At 52.5% G+C, this 11,470-nt stretch overlaps 2 protein-coding genes across 2 annotated transcripts; both read right to left on the minus strand.

Moving 5' to 3' along the window:
* Positions 1–2,814: 2,814 nt before the first annotated feature.
* Positions 2,815–5,933, minus strand: BDY24DRAFT_418191 (uncharacterized protein; the record flags this gene model as incomplete). Its single annotated transcript, XM_076643815.1, has 12 exons — positions 2,815–2,944; positions 3,259–3,558; positions 3,642–3,913; positions 3,992–4,272; positions 4,365–4,420; positions 4,496–4,563; positions 4,672–4,747; positions 4,874–5,083; positions 5,196–5,354; positions 5,467–5,562; positions 5,667–5,756; positions 5,866–5,933. 12 exons carry the CDS (start codon positions 5,931–5,933, stop codon positions 2,815–2,817), a joined length of 1,806 nt encoding a protein of 601 aa, XP_076493435.1.
* Positions 5,934–6,424: 491 nt separating this feature from the next.
* Positions 6,425–11,410, minus strand: BDY24DRAFT_418192 (OPT family oligopeptide transporter; the record flags this gene model as incomplete). The annotated part of the gene is made up of 32 exons (XM_076643816.1): positions 6,425–6,488; positions 6,591–6,682; positions 6,758–6,841; positions 6,909–6,944; positions 7,027–7,183; positions 7,261–7,291; positions 7,362–7,369; positions 7,470–7,528; positions 7,615–7,691; positions 7,792–7,810; positions 7,863–7,993; positions 8,070–8,077; positions 8,149–8,165; positions 8,249–8,317; positions 8,426–8,544; positions 8,635–8,671; positions 8,735–8,848; positions 8,952–8,960; positions 9,142–9,164; positions 9,241–9,346; positions 9,443–9,647; positions 9,807–9,883; positions 9,947–10,011; positions 10,083–10,137; positions 10,226–10,249; positions 10,335–10,375; positions 10,444–10,575; positions 10,645–10,650; positions 10,726–10,781; positions 10,869–10,930; positions 11,002–11,077; positions 11,151–11,410. The coding sequence occupies 32 exons, from the start codon at positions 11,408–11,410 to the stop codon at positions 6,425–6,427; spliced, it is 2,319 nt and encodes a 772-aa protein (XP_076493436.1).
* Positions 11,411–11,470: the final 60 nt, after the last annotated feature.

The raw sequence follows: 11,470 nt of genomic DNA on the forward strand, positions 1-11,470 counted from the left end.
ATCTCTCTATCATGTTTCGCCCTACTACTCTTTCTTCTCTCTCGACCTCCTGATCTGACTCTTAACCTTCCGGGGATCTCTAATCTGCGCTGTTATCGTGTGGATGAACTCCTGAACGAGACGGGGAAGAACGAGAGGATCGTGAGCTTCGTTCATTCCACCTCTGTCTCTCTCTCAATCCCCATATTCCTCCACGAGACTCTTTCTCTTCGAGGATTCTACCAGATCGGAAGCTGACCTCTTTCTCTTCGTCTTCCTCCTTATCGCAGAATCTTCTCGCTCAAGCCCATCCTCACTCCATCGCCCTTCTCCTCGCCACCTCCCTCTTCATCTCTGCTCCTCGGACTCTCCCTCCCTTCATCCCCGTCTTTCCATCCACCTTCTACCTCTCGACCATCTCAAACCACCACTCCTACCTACTCCTTCCCTCGTCTCTTCCTGAACATCGAACTTAGGATGATGGACTTGGACTTGAATGGAAGGACGAGTGGAGCGTCGAATCGGGAGAGGAGAGGTCGTCCGACGGCAGCACGAGCGAGTTCAACCTCCCTCTCTTCCCTCCTTCTTCCTTCCTTTCCCACAACATCAACACAACACCCCCGAGCTCTTTTCCCTCCGACGTCCATCTTCCCTTCTCGGATCCCTTTTTTTTTTTTTCACAGAGTACAACGTGAGCACCGACATCTTCATCGATGTATCGATTCGAGGAGGGAGCAGATGGGAAGTCTAGTCTGGGAGAAAGAGCAAGACTGAGACGCGTCGCTTCTCCTCTCTCCTCCTTCTTCCCGTTCTTCCTCTCTTCACCTCCCACCTTCAACCTACCCTTCTCCACTCTCTTCCATCAGCTTAGCACCTCTCCTTACTCAGAACTGCCATCCCATCACTCTCAACTTCGCGCGGTGTCACTTCTCCCTCTCTCCTCCTTCCTCTACCCACCCTCCTCCTCCCCCTCCCCTCCCTTCCCCTCCCTCAAACCTATTCCCTATCTACGGATTGCTGTCATCCAACGCCCGGCTAGCTCAATCGGTAGAGCGTCAGACTCTTACAGTCTCCTATCTTGACTCTCTTGATCTAAATGGTCTTGAGTATCTTGATTCGATCTAGCCAGGTCCCTCCCTCTCCTCTTCACCGAGGTTTGGGTTCTTCCTAGACTCACAAGTCTATCTGAAGGTTGGGGGTTCGACCCCCCCGTCGGGCTAACGTTTCCTTTTTGCTGCCACATCGTCAATCTCGGAGGTCGGGGTGAGAGTTTTGGATCAAAGGAGGGGAGGAGGGAGGGGAGGGAACCGGGCAAGGGGTCGTCGTTGAGCTCTCACGGTAGCTGTGGATTGATTTTTGTTATTCCGACTTCACCAGCGTGTTCCTCGACCTCCTTTACACCGGCTAGAGGTGGTGCTGTTGGTTCGAGGGGGTTGAAGCGGTGGTGGTGGGAGGAGACGACGCGGCGAGGGAGGTTGTCTTACAATCCGTCGCGTCCCCTCCTTTTCCCCACCGCTCGTTTGTCTTTTCCAACAGCGGCCTTCGAGCGATTCGCTTTCGCCGCCTTCTCCCTCTCTTTTGTAGTGCTACCCTCATCTCTATCAGGCCGTTGAATAGCAGTAGTACGACAGGGATCGATGATCTCTTTCAGATTTTCTTCCAGAGTGCAAGTCGACGAGAGGAGAAGAAGAAAAAGCGCGCACACAGTCAAAAATTAATCTCGTTATCCCTCTCTTGTCTACGTTTCTAGAACCCATCGTGTCCCCTCGATCTCGCCGAAGAGAAGCATGAGTTCTGTAGATGAAAGATCGGCAGGAAAGGCAAGTCTGATCGACTTTCAAAGTAGTAGTGAGGAGAGGAAGGGAGGGGAAGAAAGAATGCGCGCCATTTTTGCGAACGGCAAACGGTAACGGCAGATAAGGACGATTCATGAACGTAAATGACGGCGTTCATGAGAGGCCGGGTTCAGGTTATCGTTTGTGCAGGTCTACACGTTGAGGGGAGGAGGAGCGACGGGAGAGTTCAGTTTTGGACGGGGAGAGGGGAGGGGGAGACGCGTGATTTTTGAAGGGGTTGGAGTGCGAAGTTGGCCGTTTGGATAGTACGAGCGTATTCGTGAGCCTTTTTTTACATACCCTGGAAGGATGAGATGGGTTGTTTTTGAAGTACTAGTTGTTGCTGGGGTGAGAGAGGAGGAAAGGAAGGAAAGGAACCAGCCGCGCCCCTCCTTTTTGGTCTCTCTTACCGCCTTTCGTTTCGTTTGAAGATCGAGCTGATGGTTTCTCGTGAAGAAGGGATCTCGAGCTTATGCTAGATTTCCCTCTGTCTCGACCTCCAGGTTGCTTCTGAGAGATCTACCGGTTTCGCTGAGATTGAGTCGAAACACCTCGACGCGTCGAGCGATCTTGGTCCTTCGCTCGATTGGCTTCTCCGCCCTGCTCTTCTTCCTTCCTCTATCTCTCCGTCCGTACAGTGACGGTTTCACTAGCAGCCCATGTCGTGCATCGTCTAATTTTGAGCTCAATCAGGCACGGTTTCATCTAGCGGACTGAGATCAAACTAGATCGGTGAGGCATTTCGACGCGTCGAGCTCGTTCTTCCTTTCCTTTTCTCTCGAGGTAGGAGAACTATCTACTCGAAGACGGAGCGATCATATCAAGTACCAATCGAAAGGTTCACTATGGCTAAGGCGGAGAGGAGGCGAAGAGGTAAGAACGAGAAGAAGAAGACGAGACGAGCGTGAAAAAAGGAGACGACGACGAAAAGAGAAAGAAGGTGAAGAGGGAAAGCTGTAGGGAGAGAGTGAAACCGACGTGTATTCCAAGAAAGACCCTCTCAGCGTCGTGAAGGAAGTCCATCTCGAGCGAAAGGGTTGGGTCTTCGTGCGACGGGAGGAGGTGGAGGAGGAGGAGCGACGTGCTGTTGATGCTGCTGCTTTTGCTGCTGAGATTGAAGAAGAGCCCATCTGTAGAAGAAAAAGAATCGAGTTAGCCGGTAAATCTGAGCGTGGGAGAGAAGAAACCCAGAGGAAACGAGAGACTCGCCTCGCGAAAGCTTCCGGGTTGGTTGCGACGAGCTGTCGAAGAAGTTGGACCGAAACTGTATCGATGGCGAGAGCTGGGTTGGGCTGAGGGATGTTTGGATTAGGCTGGCTGAAGGTAGGGAGTTGGGGGTGCTGTTGGAGGGAGGGTTGCGGAAGGGGGAGCGAAGGTCTGAAGGGAGACGACGCGTCAGTTCTTCAACGAGCGCTTAAAGAAAGAGAACGGACGGGCAACTTACTGCTGAGATGGCTCGATGATGTTGTTTGTAGTGGAAAGCGGTACCGATCGAGTGGAAGGGTAGGAGGGTGGAGGCTTTGGTGCTGGGACGGACGACGACGACGCGGGAGTTGGAAGCGAAGAATGAGCTGGGTCCTTGGACGTCTTGTTCTTGAGGATGAATCCGATGAGAATATCCGAAGATCGAGGTTGTTGATAGCTGAGGAAGGATTTGAGGTCAAGAAAGTCCGGGAGAGTGCCGTTGGGAGTCAAGACGTGAAGGTACATCTTTCCACCGAGTGGAGATTCGACGACGAGATCCCTGCGAGAGGAAAGAGAAAAACAGCTTCAGTTAGCTTCGGATCCGAGAAAGAAAGGGAGAGGGAACAAAACTGCCCGACTCACTTTCCCTGCTTGAGGTTCTTCACGGCGTCCAGCTTCAGCCCGAAAGCATCGTCGTCTACTCGGATCTCGAATGCGAGAATGACCTTCCTCGACGAAATGATCGAGCCACTGAGGTGCTTCAGGAGGGTCGAGTGGTCGAGTGATCCCTTGTAATCGATGGTGCTCGAGGGGAAGAGAGGCGTCGCCATGTCTTGCGGAGGGTACTGACGGCCGTGAAGGTAGAGAGCTCGCAGAGGGAGGACGTTGATGTAGTCCGAAGCGTCGAGTCGAAGCTGGGAAACAACGCAAATACCAAAGAACGCGAAGGTCAGCTCAGACTTGAAAAGGAGAAGCAAAGAGAAGGGACTGACCGAGCCTGTCCAAACGGCGGTCGGCGGAACGACGATGGCGGGAGCTCTCCAAGCTACGGAGGCTGCTGCTGATCGCGCCTCCATCTCTGCGAACTGAAGCTCGTCAAAGAATCCGGGAGTCTGAAGAAGTTCTTGTCCGGTGAGAGATTGACCATCGAGGTAAACGGCTCCTCCGAGAGTGTGGAAGGCGACGGCGTTCTCTTTTTTGCACCGATCTCGAATGACTTTGAGCCTCGTCCCTCCGAACAACCTTCCGTCCATCATCCAGAGAGCGTTGGAAGCTGAGAAATATGCAATGAAGAGGTTGGGTCAGCTTCAAGAGAGCCGACAAGTCGAGAACGAAAAGCGAAGAAAAGGACGAAAGGAAACGCACCGCCCTCCCGAGTCTCGTATCGAACCGTAGCAACTCCGTTGAAATGGATACTGGCACTGGTGGATGGTCGAGTTTTTGTCAGGCTCGCTTCCTCGGCGTGAGAGAAAGGGCAGGAGGAGGAGACAGCTCACTCGACGCAGTTCCCAAACGGACTGAACATGAGCCTCAGTTCCGGCAGTTCAATGAAGTTAGGGAGGTTCTGGAGACAAAGGAAAAAAATCTGTGTCAGTTCATGGTGATCAAGCAACGAGTCCTTAGAGCCTGGGAGAAGGACGCGTCGGAAAGTGCGAGTGAAGCAAAGGCTCACAAAGACGACTACGTTTCTGGCGTTCATGATGATATTATCGACGGTGATCAGATCTCGAAGTTTGGGACTGTAGGGTCTGATGCAAAGAAGAAGAGAGAGGTAGCAGGAGTCAGCCCAATGAAAGACCTTCGTCGTCAGATCGAGACGAGACGAGACGCTCAGACGCGACGCTCTTTTCGGAAACACAGCAAGAGAAGCTCACATTGAGAAAGCTGGCTGAACCAAATTAGAGACGGAGGGAAGAACAGAAGGCACAGGAAGGTTGTCGTCCGGAGTGTCCAGATCCATGTCTTCTTGCTCGTCTTGGTCGTCTCCGAGAGAGGGAATCGAGTGAAGCTGAGAGACTCGAGCGACCGGTTTATCGACAGTTTCGGGAGCTGAGGAGGGTTCCAGTGAGAGTGGAGTTCGGAGTCTGGGGAAAGGGAAGAACAGCACGTGAGCGTTCTCAGTTCGAACTCTGAGAACCGAAGAGGAAAGAATGAGACGCGACGCGTCTGAGGCGAGAGAGGGAAAGTCGAACGAACCTTTCCGAGTTGGTCGAGTTCTGATCCTCATTCATAGATAGAGCTCTAGAGGTGCTTCCGTCGAATTCAGACTGCTTCTGATGCTCATCGCCTCGAGATCGTTCGTCCCATCGACCCTTCTCGGGTTGAGGGTCGAGTCCGAGCATCGACGACGATTGTCTGATCGGCGGGAAGAGAGTAAAGAGGGTGTGTGATGAAAACGATCGATTGAGAGCAAGAGTCAGACATAGGAAAGAGGGATAACGAAGGGCGAGGAGGGAAAGGAACTGACGACGACTCCTTGACGGGCGAGAGCTGAGGCCCAGGATCCTCCGTTGGATTTCGCGAGAGAGGAGGTGTGAGAGGAGATCGTCGAGGGTCTTGAGATCTACAGTTCATATCGAGGAGAATGAAAGAAAACAAGTCAGAGGAGAAGGAGGGAGGGAAGGAGAGGGTGAAGAGGGTGGAAGGGAGGAGGAGAAGCGAGCTCACTCCACGACGGGGAGGAGGTCGGAAGAAGACGATGTAGAAGCTCGATCTCGAAACGAAGAGGCATGATGTCTTGAAGGGATTTCCTTCGAGCTGTGAAGAAAGAGAAAGAGATAAGAACGAGCTCGCCGTCTCGCTCGATTCGATGTGGAGGAAGAGAGGAAGGCGGGGGGAGGGAGGAGGAAGGGAAGGTCAAGCTCACCTTTCGTAGGAGGACTGTTTGATGGAGGATTGGGCAGCAGGATCAAGGAGTCCCAGCTCACGAAGCATAGCGTCGCATCTGTAGTTCATCCAGAACCAGAGTGAGAAGCTTTTCTTCTTCTCGAGACCAACGGGGAGGAGCTCGAGGAAGGGAGAGAAGGTGACGAGGAAGGACGAGTGTGGGGTCGAGGAAGACGGCCGGCTCACTCTTCGCTCGTAGAATCTTTCTGGCTCATATCGTGAGGAGGAACGAGGCAACGTGTGTACGGAAGTGGGAAGAGAAGAGGTTGCGAGTGGTGAGTGGTGGGGGGAAAGGTGAAAGGAGGAAAGGTCGAAATCTAGGAGATCGGGGAGGGCTCGACCTGCGCTTCTGTGCTGATAGAGAGCGAGGGAAGATGAGATCCATATTTTCGAGAGTCAGGGAAGAAGATGATAATCTATAACGTGTAATCAAACCGAGAAAGATAGCCAACGAAATCTGAGACACGAAAAGGCGAGGCAAAAGAATTCGTGAGTCGCGTCTTCTGCTCGAACGAACGAAAGGGATCGAGACCAGAGGCTTAGGCACGAGGGAAGCATCTCTCTACGGAGATAGCGTTGTTGCCGAACCAATGGGGCATCGTGCTGCAGAAGAGGGAAGGAGAGGGAAGGAGAGGAAGAGGTCAGTTAGAGCTCGACGCGACGCGACCTGACCGTCGCTCGATCTCGAAGGAGGTCTCTGCTCACACTGTCTTCCCGGCCGAGAACGCTAGGAAGATTATCAGCATATTGAGATTCAATCCGGTATCAGCAGCAGCTCCAAAGATGTAGGCGTAGGTCTTTTGAGAGAAGAGAGAAGGGAGGGGACGTGTCAGAATGCCTCGGTGAAGGAAGAACGAGACTTTTGAGCTCACCTTCCAGAACTCGTACTTGTGCCGTCGAAGGTAGAGATAGTTGACGGATCCGAGGATGTACTTGGTGAAGAAACCTGTGCTGATCTGAACGGAGGAAAGGAGAACGAGTCAGGTTGAGGAGAGGGACTGCTTCGAAAACGCGTCGACGAACGTTTCCGTGGAAGGACTCCATAGCGGATCCGAAGATCTGAGAGCAAGAGGGGGGGAAAGGTCGAAGGGGATCAGTATCCTGCTTGCTCTTCGAAGTGGTCTCGAAGGATAAAACTCACGGCAAGAGAGAAAAGATTGAACTTCGCTCGAGGGAACGTGCGGTGAAGACCGTAGAGGAGGAAAGGGGCGACGGCACCGACGACGAATCCGTAGAGCATGGGCTGATACGCAGGATCTGCAAAGAGCCTCTTGGGTCCTACGAGGGCGAATTGGATCCTTAGGAGCGAGGGAAGAGCCGGGAAACAGCGAGGTCAGCTTCGTGACGCGACGCTGGTTCGAGAACTTGAACTCACCCCTGATTGTTGAGCGAGATGACAGTTTGACCTGGAACGGTAAAGGAACGCTGATAAGTGAAGTTATCAAAGAAAGTGAAGGAAGGGGAGAAGAGACCGACCTGTCCATCTGGAAGAAGGAGGGAGGAACGAGAAGATGGAGTCAGGAGTCAGCGACGAGACGGGCCATGAGGGATCCCAATTCCCCCCAGAAAATGCCCAGTACGTACTGTTTGTTCGGGTCGGAGGTTTTACCCGTCAGGAAGTCCGCTTTAGATGTGCAGATCCACTGTTGAAGCCGGCGAAGAGTGCGAGCGAAGGTCAGCTTCGACGTCTCGCTCCGTTCTCGTCTGTCTCATTTCGAGTCGGACTTACCATAATGGTCGCATAGTTGATGGGAACTCCGATGAGAATACCCCAGACTTGAGCCCACAGAACAGCTCGAGGAGGGACTGGGAGTGAAGAAGGAGGACGAACATCAGATCAAGAGGACGCGTCGGGAGCTCGGTGGGGTTGAGCTGCGAGATCTTGATGAAGTGAGGTAGGACGAACTATGGAAGTAGTGACCAAGCTGAATTATCGAGAAGAAGAATGAATTGAATAAGGTCAGCTCTGATGGATACTGGTCGGAAGGAAAACCGCGCCTGGTCTGGACTCGCCTTCATGTCCGAGAGCATCGATTGAGCTTCGTACCAAGCTTGACCTGAGATGACTCGATAGGAAAGAGATCCAACGGGATGTCGAGATCCTCCCACTGGAAAATATGAAGAAAACAGAGTCAGATCTTGATCTCGTTCGGATTCTCACGCTTCACTTTTCGTTTGACTCACAGTTGATTCTGAGAGGGAGAGAGAAGACGAGAGTCAGCCATAGACGTCTCGTCGAGACTTTTTGTACATCTGTACTCACATATACCCATACACAATCTTGGGAATGCATCGAGGAGAGATGTTAGCGACGACGCTTGGAAGGAAAGGAAAAGGATGGGGGAGAGGGAGGAAGAGCTGACCTCGTTGAAGTAGCCGACCGACACGGAGTAACCTGACACAGAGTAGATGTAGCCCATAGGAAGCACGATCTGTGATCGATGAGGGTGTGGAAGGTCAGCTCCCAGGGAACGAGGAAAGGAGAGGAGGATGAAAACGAGACGCGTCCTCATCTTCCCCTTTCTTCGACCGTGACTCACAGCAGCTCCGAAGGCAGGTCCGATGTAGAGAGCGTAGACAGGCATGCACAAGGTACCTCCTACGGTCAGTCCAGTGAGAACTCCGACGGGAACGATGAATAAGACGACGTTCCAAGTCCCTGAGGAAAGCAAGCGATATGGAGAAGATTGTGAGCTCGAAAGAGAGAAAGAGAGAGCCGAGGCGAAGAGAACGACCGTTTCGAACTCACAAGGAACCGTTGGGTAGGCATCCATAATAACGTTGAGCTTGAAAGAAGAAGGAGCGTCAGATCGAACGAGAAGGAGACGGGAAGAAAGCCGAGGACTCACTCGATCTCGGTGGAGCTTCTCTCCTCGGTACTGAGCCTTTGCAGTCTTCCAAAGAAGAGGCCCTTGGAAAAGAGCAAGACTAACGAATGTACCCAGATAGGCAACATACGAGAACTGGCGAAAGAGGAAGACAAGCGGACAGTCAGCGACGTTACTCTCAGCCCTTTCTGAGCTGCTTGCCCTTTGAGAGTGAGCGATATACGAGAGAGAAGCTCACGAAGTAGTTCTACATGACCTGACAGGACAAGAAGATAGTCAGGACCTCGAAGAAAGCAGCAGGAATTGAAAAGAAAGGGCAGAGGCGCAACGAACTTGCGCTGAAAGCCTCGGAACTCAAAGCTCAGCAAACAGAGCTTCATTCAACTGGTAGTCGGCAGTCAAAAGCTGACTAGTGGGGTATGCAGTACCGTTCGTCGTTCGAAGCTTCTGACTTTGGACTGAGGAGGTGAAGAAAAGTTAGCTTCGCTCGAGACGCGTCTCGATTGAGGATGGAAAGCGACGCTCACTTGGGTAGAGATCCGAGTTGAAGGCTCCAGTGTACCATCCAACAGGAATCAAGATCCAAACTCCGAGAACCGAAGCAGCAAAGACATTGGTTTGAACCCACCAAGGCTGAGGAGCGGGGGAAGAAGAAAGAAGACCAGCACTCGAGGGACTTCGTCGAGTCTGCGTTCAATCTGCCTCCCGCTCACTCGACGAAAGGTTCACTTGGTAGATGACGGAGGAACCGATATTCGACCAATCGAGAGTAATGTTCAAGAACCCCGCTCCTCCCAATCCTGATCCGGCGAAGGTGACGTTGGGGTTCGACGAGACCCAGCAGAGGATAGTGAGGGACGAGAGAAGCGGAGCGACGTATTCGGGCAAAAACTGCCAGACGAAGAAGGCGAGGATTCCGTACCAGAAGACGCGCCTGAAGAAGAGAGACGAGAGAAGACCCGACAGAGGTCAGCTTGACGAGATCTCGTAGGTAGAAGTAGAAACAGCGGACAGAGCTAGAAGTGGGAGGAAAAGGAGAAGCTCGCAGCGAGAAGTAGAAATAGAGGAAAGAGCGGGAAGTGAGAGAACTCACATCTGTTTCTTGTTCGTCGCAGAATCGTACTCGAAGCTGTCTCTCATCGAACGGAAGAGGGCGACCTGTTGAAGGGTCTACAGGAAGAAGAGAGGACCTCATCAGAGCCTACTTAGTCGGGAAGATGATGTAGGGCTCACAAGAGGGAAAACGATCTTGGGATCCTCGATGAGGAACTTTCGAGCAAAAGACGCGTACGAGAAACCTGACGCGGAGACGAGTTGAGACGGAGTCAGTTCAACGAGCCATGAAGGAGAGACAGAAGAACAGGCTTACCGACGAAGACACAGCTCCACATGAAGAGAATCGCGAGCCATCCGTTCATGGGCGCCTGGAGGGGGAAAAGGGAAAGGAGGGAATCAGCGAAGGTTCTGGACTTTCGCGAAGGCCTTGAAGCTATGATAAGAAGATAGTCTTACGTCGTAGTACACATAAAGAGGAGCCTGAAAATCAAAAGAGAGCCGACGCAGGTGTCAGCGTCGATGGTGCAGCACAGACTCGAAGAGGAAGCAAAAAACATAAACGTACGAGGACGTAATCTCCAAGGTTGTTCGTCGCACCGGTGTTGGCTGTAGAGGGATCGGCCGGTCAATAGAGGCTATATAAGATGATAACCACGAGGAAGGGAAGAACAAACCAGCAAGAACGATCGCAACGTGCTCCTTGACGGAGAAGGGTCCAGGGTTGAGTTCGAACGAGAATCGACCCCGTCCGATGGTCTTCTTCGGCAGAGCACCAGCGAGGAGACGTCCAAAGTAAAGAGAGGCGACTGGGGGCAAGGAAACGCTTTCGGGTCAGTGAGAGTTCGAGCTGGGGAGAAAAAGCGAGAAGGCCGTACTTTGAACTGAGAAGAGAAAGGAAGCGACGAGACGCGATCAGCTTGAGCTCATCGTCGGGCAAAGGAGAAAGGATAGCATACCGAAGTAGATAGAGTAAGGGATAGAGGTGGTACGGAAGTACGACATCTGAGTGAGCCTGTTTTGCCGAAGGAAGAAGAACGAAAGGTTAGCAAACTCGACGCGAAAGGAAAGGACCGAAGGAAGGAGAGGAAGAAGGACGAACCAGGCTCCGAGAGCGGTGAAGATGCCAGAAAGGAAGTAGAACCTCCAGGTCAAGATAGGAGTCTAATGTGAGCCCGAGGAAGAGGTCAGTACTTGCTTTTCAGTGCGATGAAGGGAGGGAGAGGTCGACGAACGCTGGTGTCGTCCTCGAAGTCGACGAGTTCCCTGACGATCTGAGGGATCGAGGCGTACTCGGGATCGTCGTCATCACTGCAAAGAAGTCAACAGAGGTGAGAGTCAGTAAAACAGACCAAGCAACGCTCGTGAAAAGAAACCGACTCACCCTTTCGCCTCCAATTGTTCATCCCCTCTCTCCCACTCGAGACCCTCGACACCCTCCAGATCATCATACCTAGTTCTCCTCCCCTCCTTCTCATGCTTCTCATGCTTCTCCTTGTCAACACTCCCAACATACCTCTTCTCATCGCTCTCGTAGTCATCGACGACGGTCGATTTCTGCTCGAGTTCGTCCTTCGTCCTTGGATCCGTGTAGAGAGGACTCGTCAAGATGTCTCCTCCTTCGAAAGGAGCTTGGGCGACCATGGTTTCGTGAGAGAAAAGAGATGAGGATAAGTGGGTAGTGAAGGTTAGGTAGAAGTCCAG

This window comes from Mrakia frigida (genome assembly GCF_051309035.1).
Source record: "Mrakia frigida strain ATCC 22029 unplaced genomic scaffold BDY24scaffold_35, whole genome shotgun sequence".
NCBI lineage: Eukaryota > Fungi > Basidiomycota > Tremellomycetes > Cystofilobasidiales > Mrakiaceae > Mrakia > Mrakia frigida.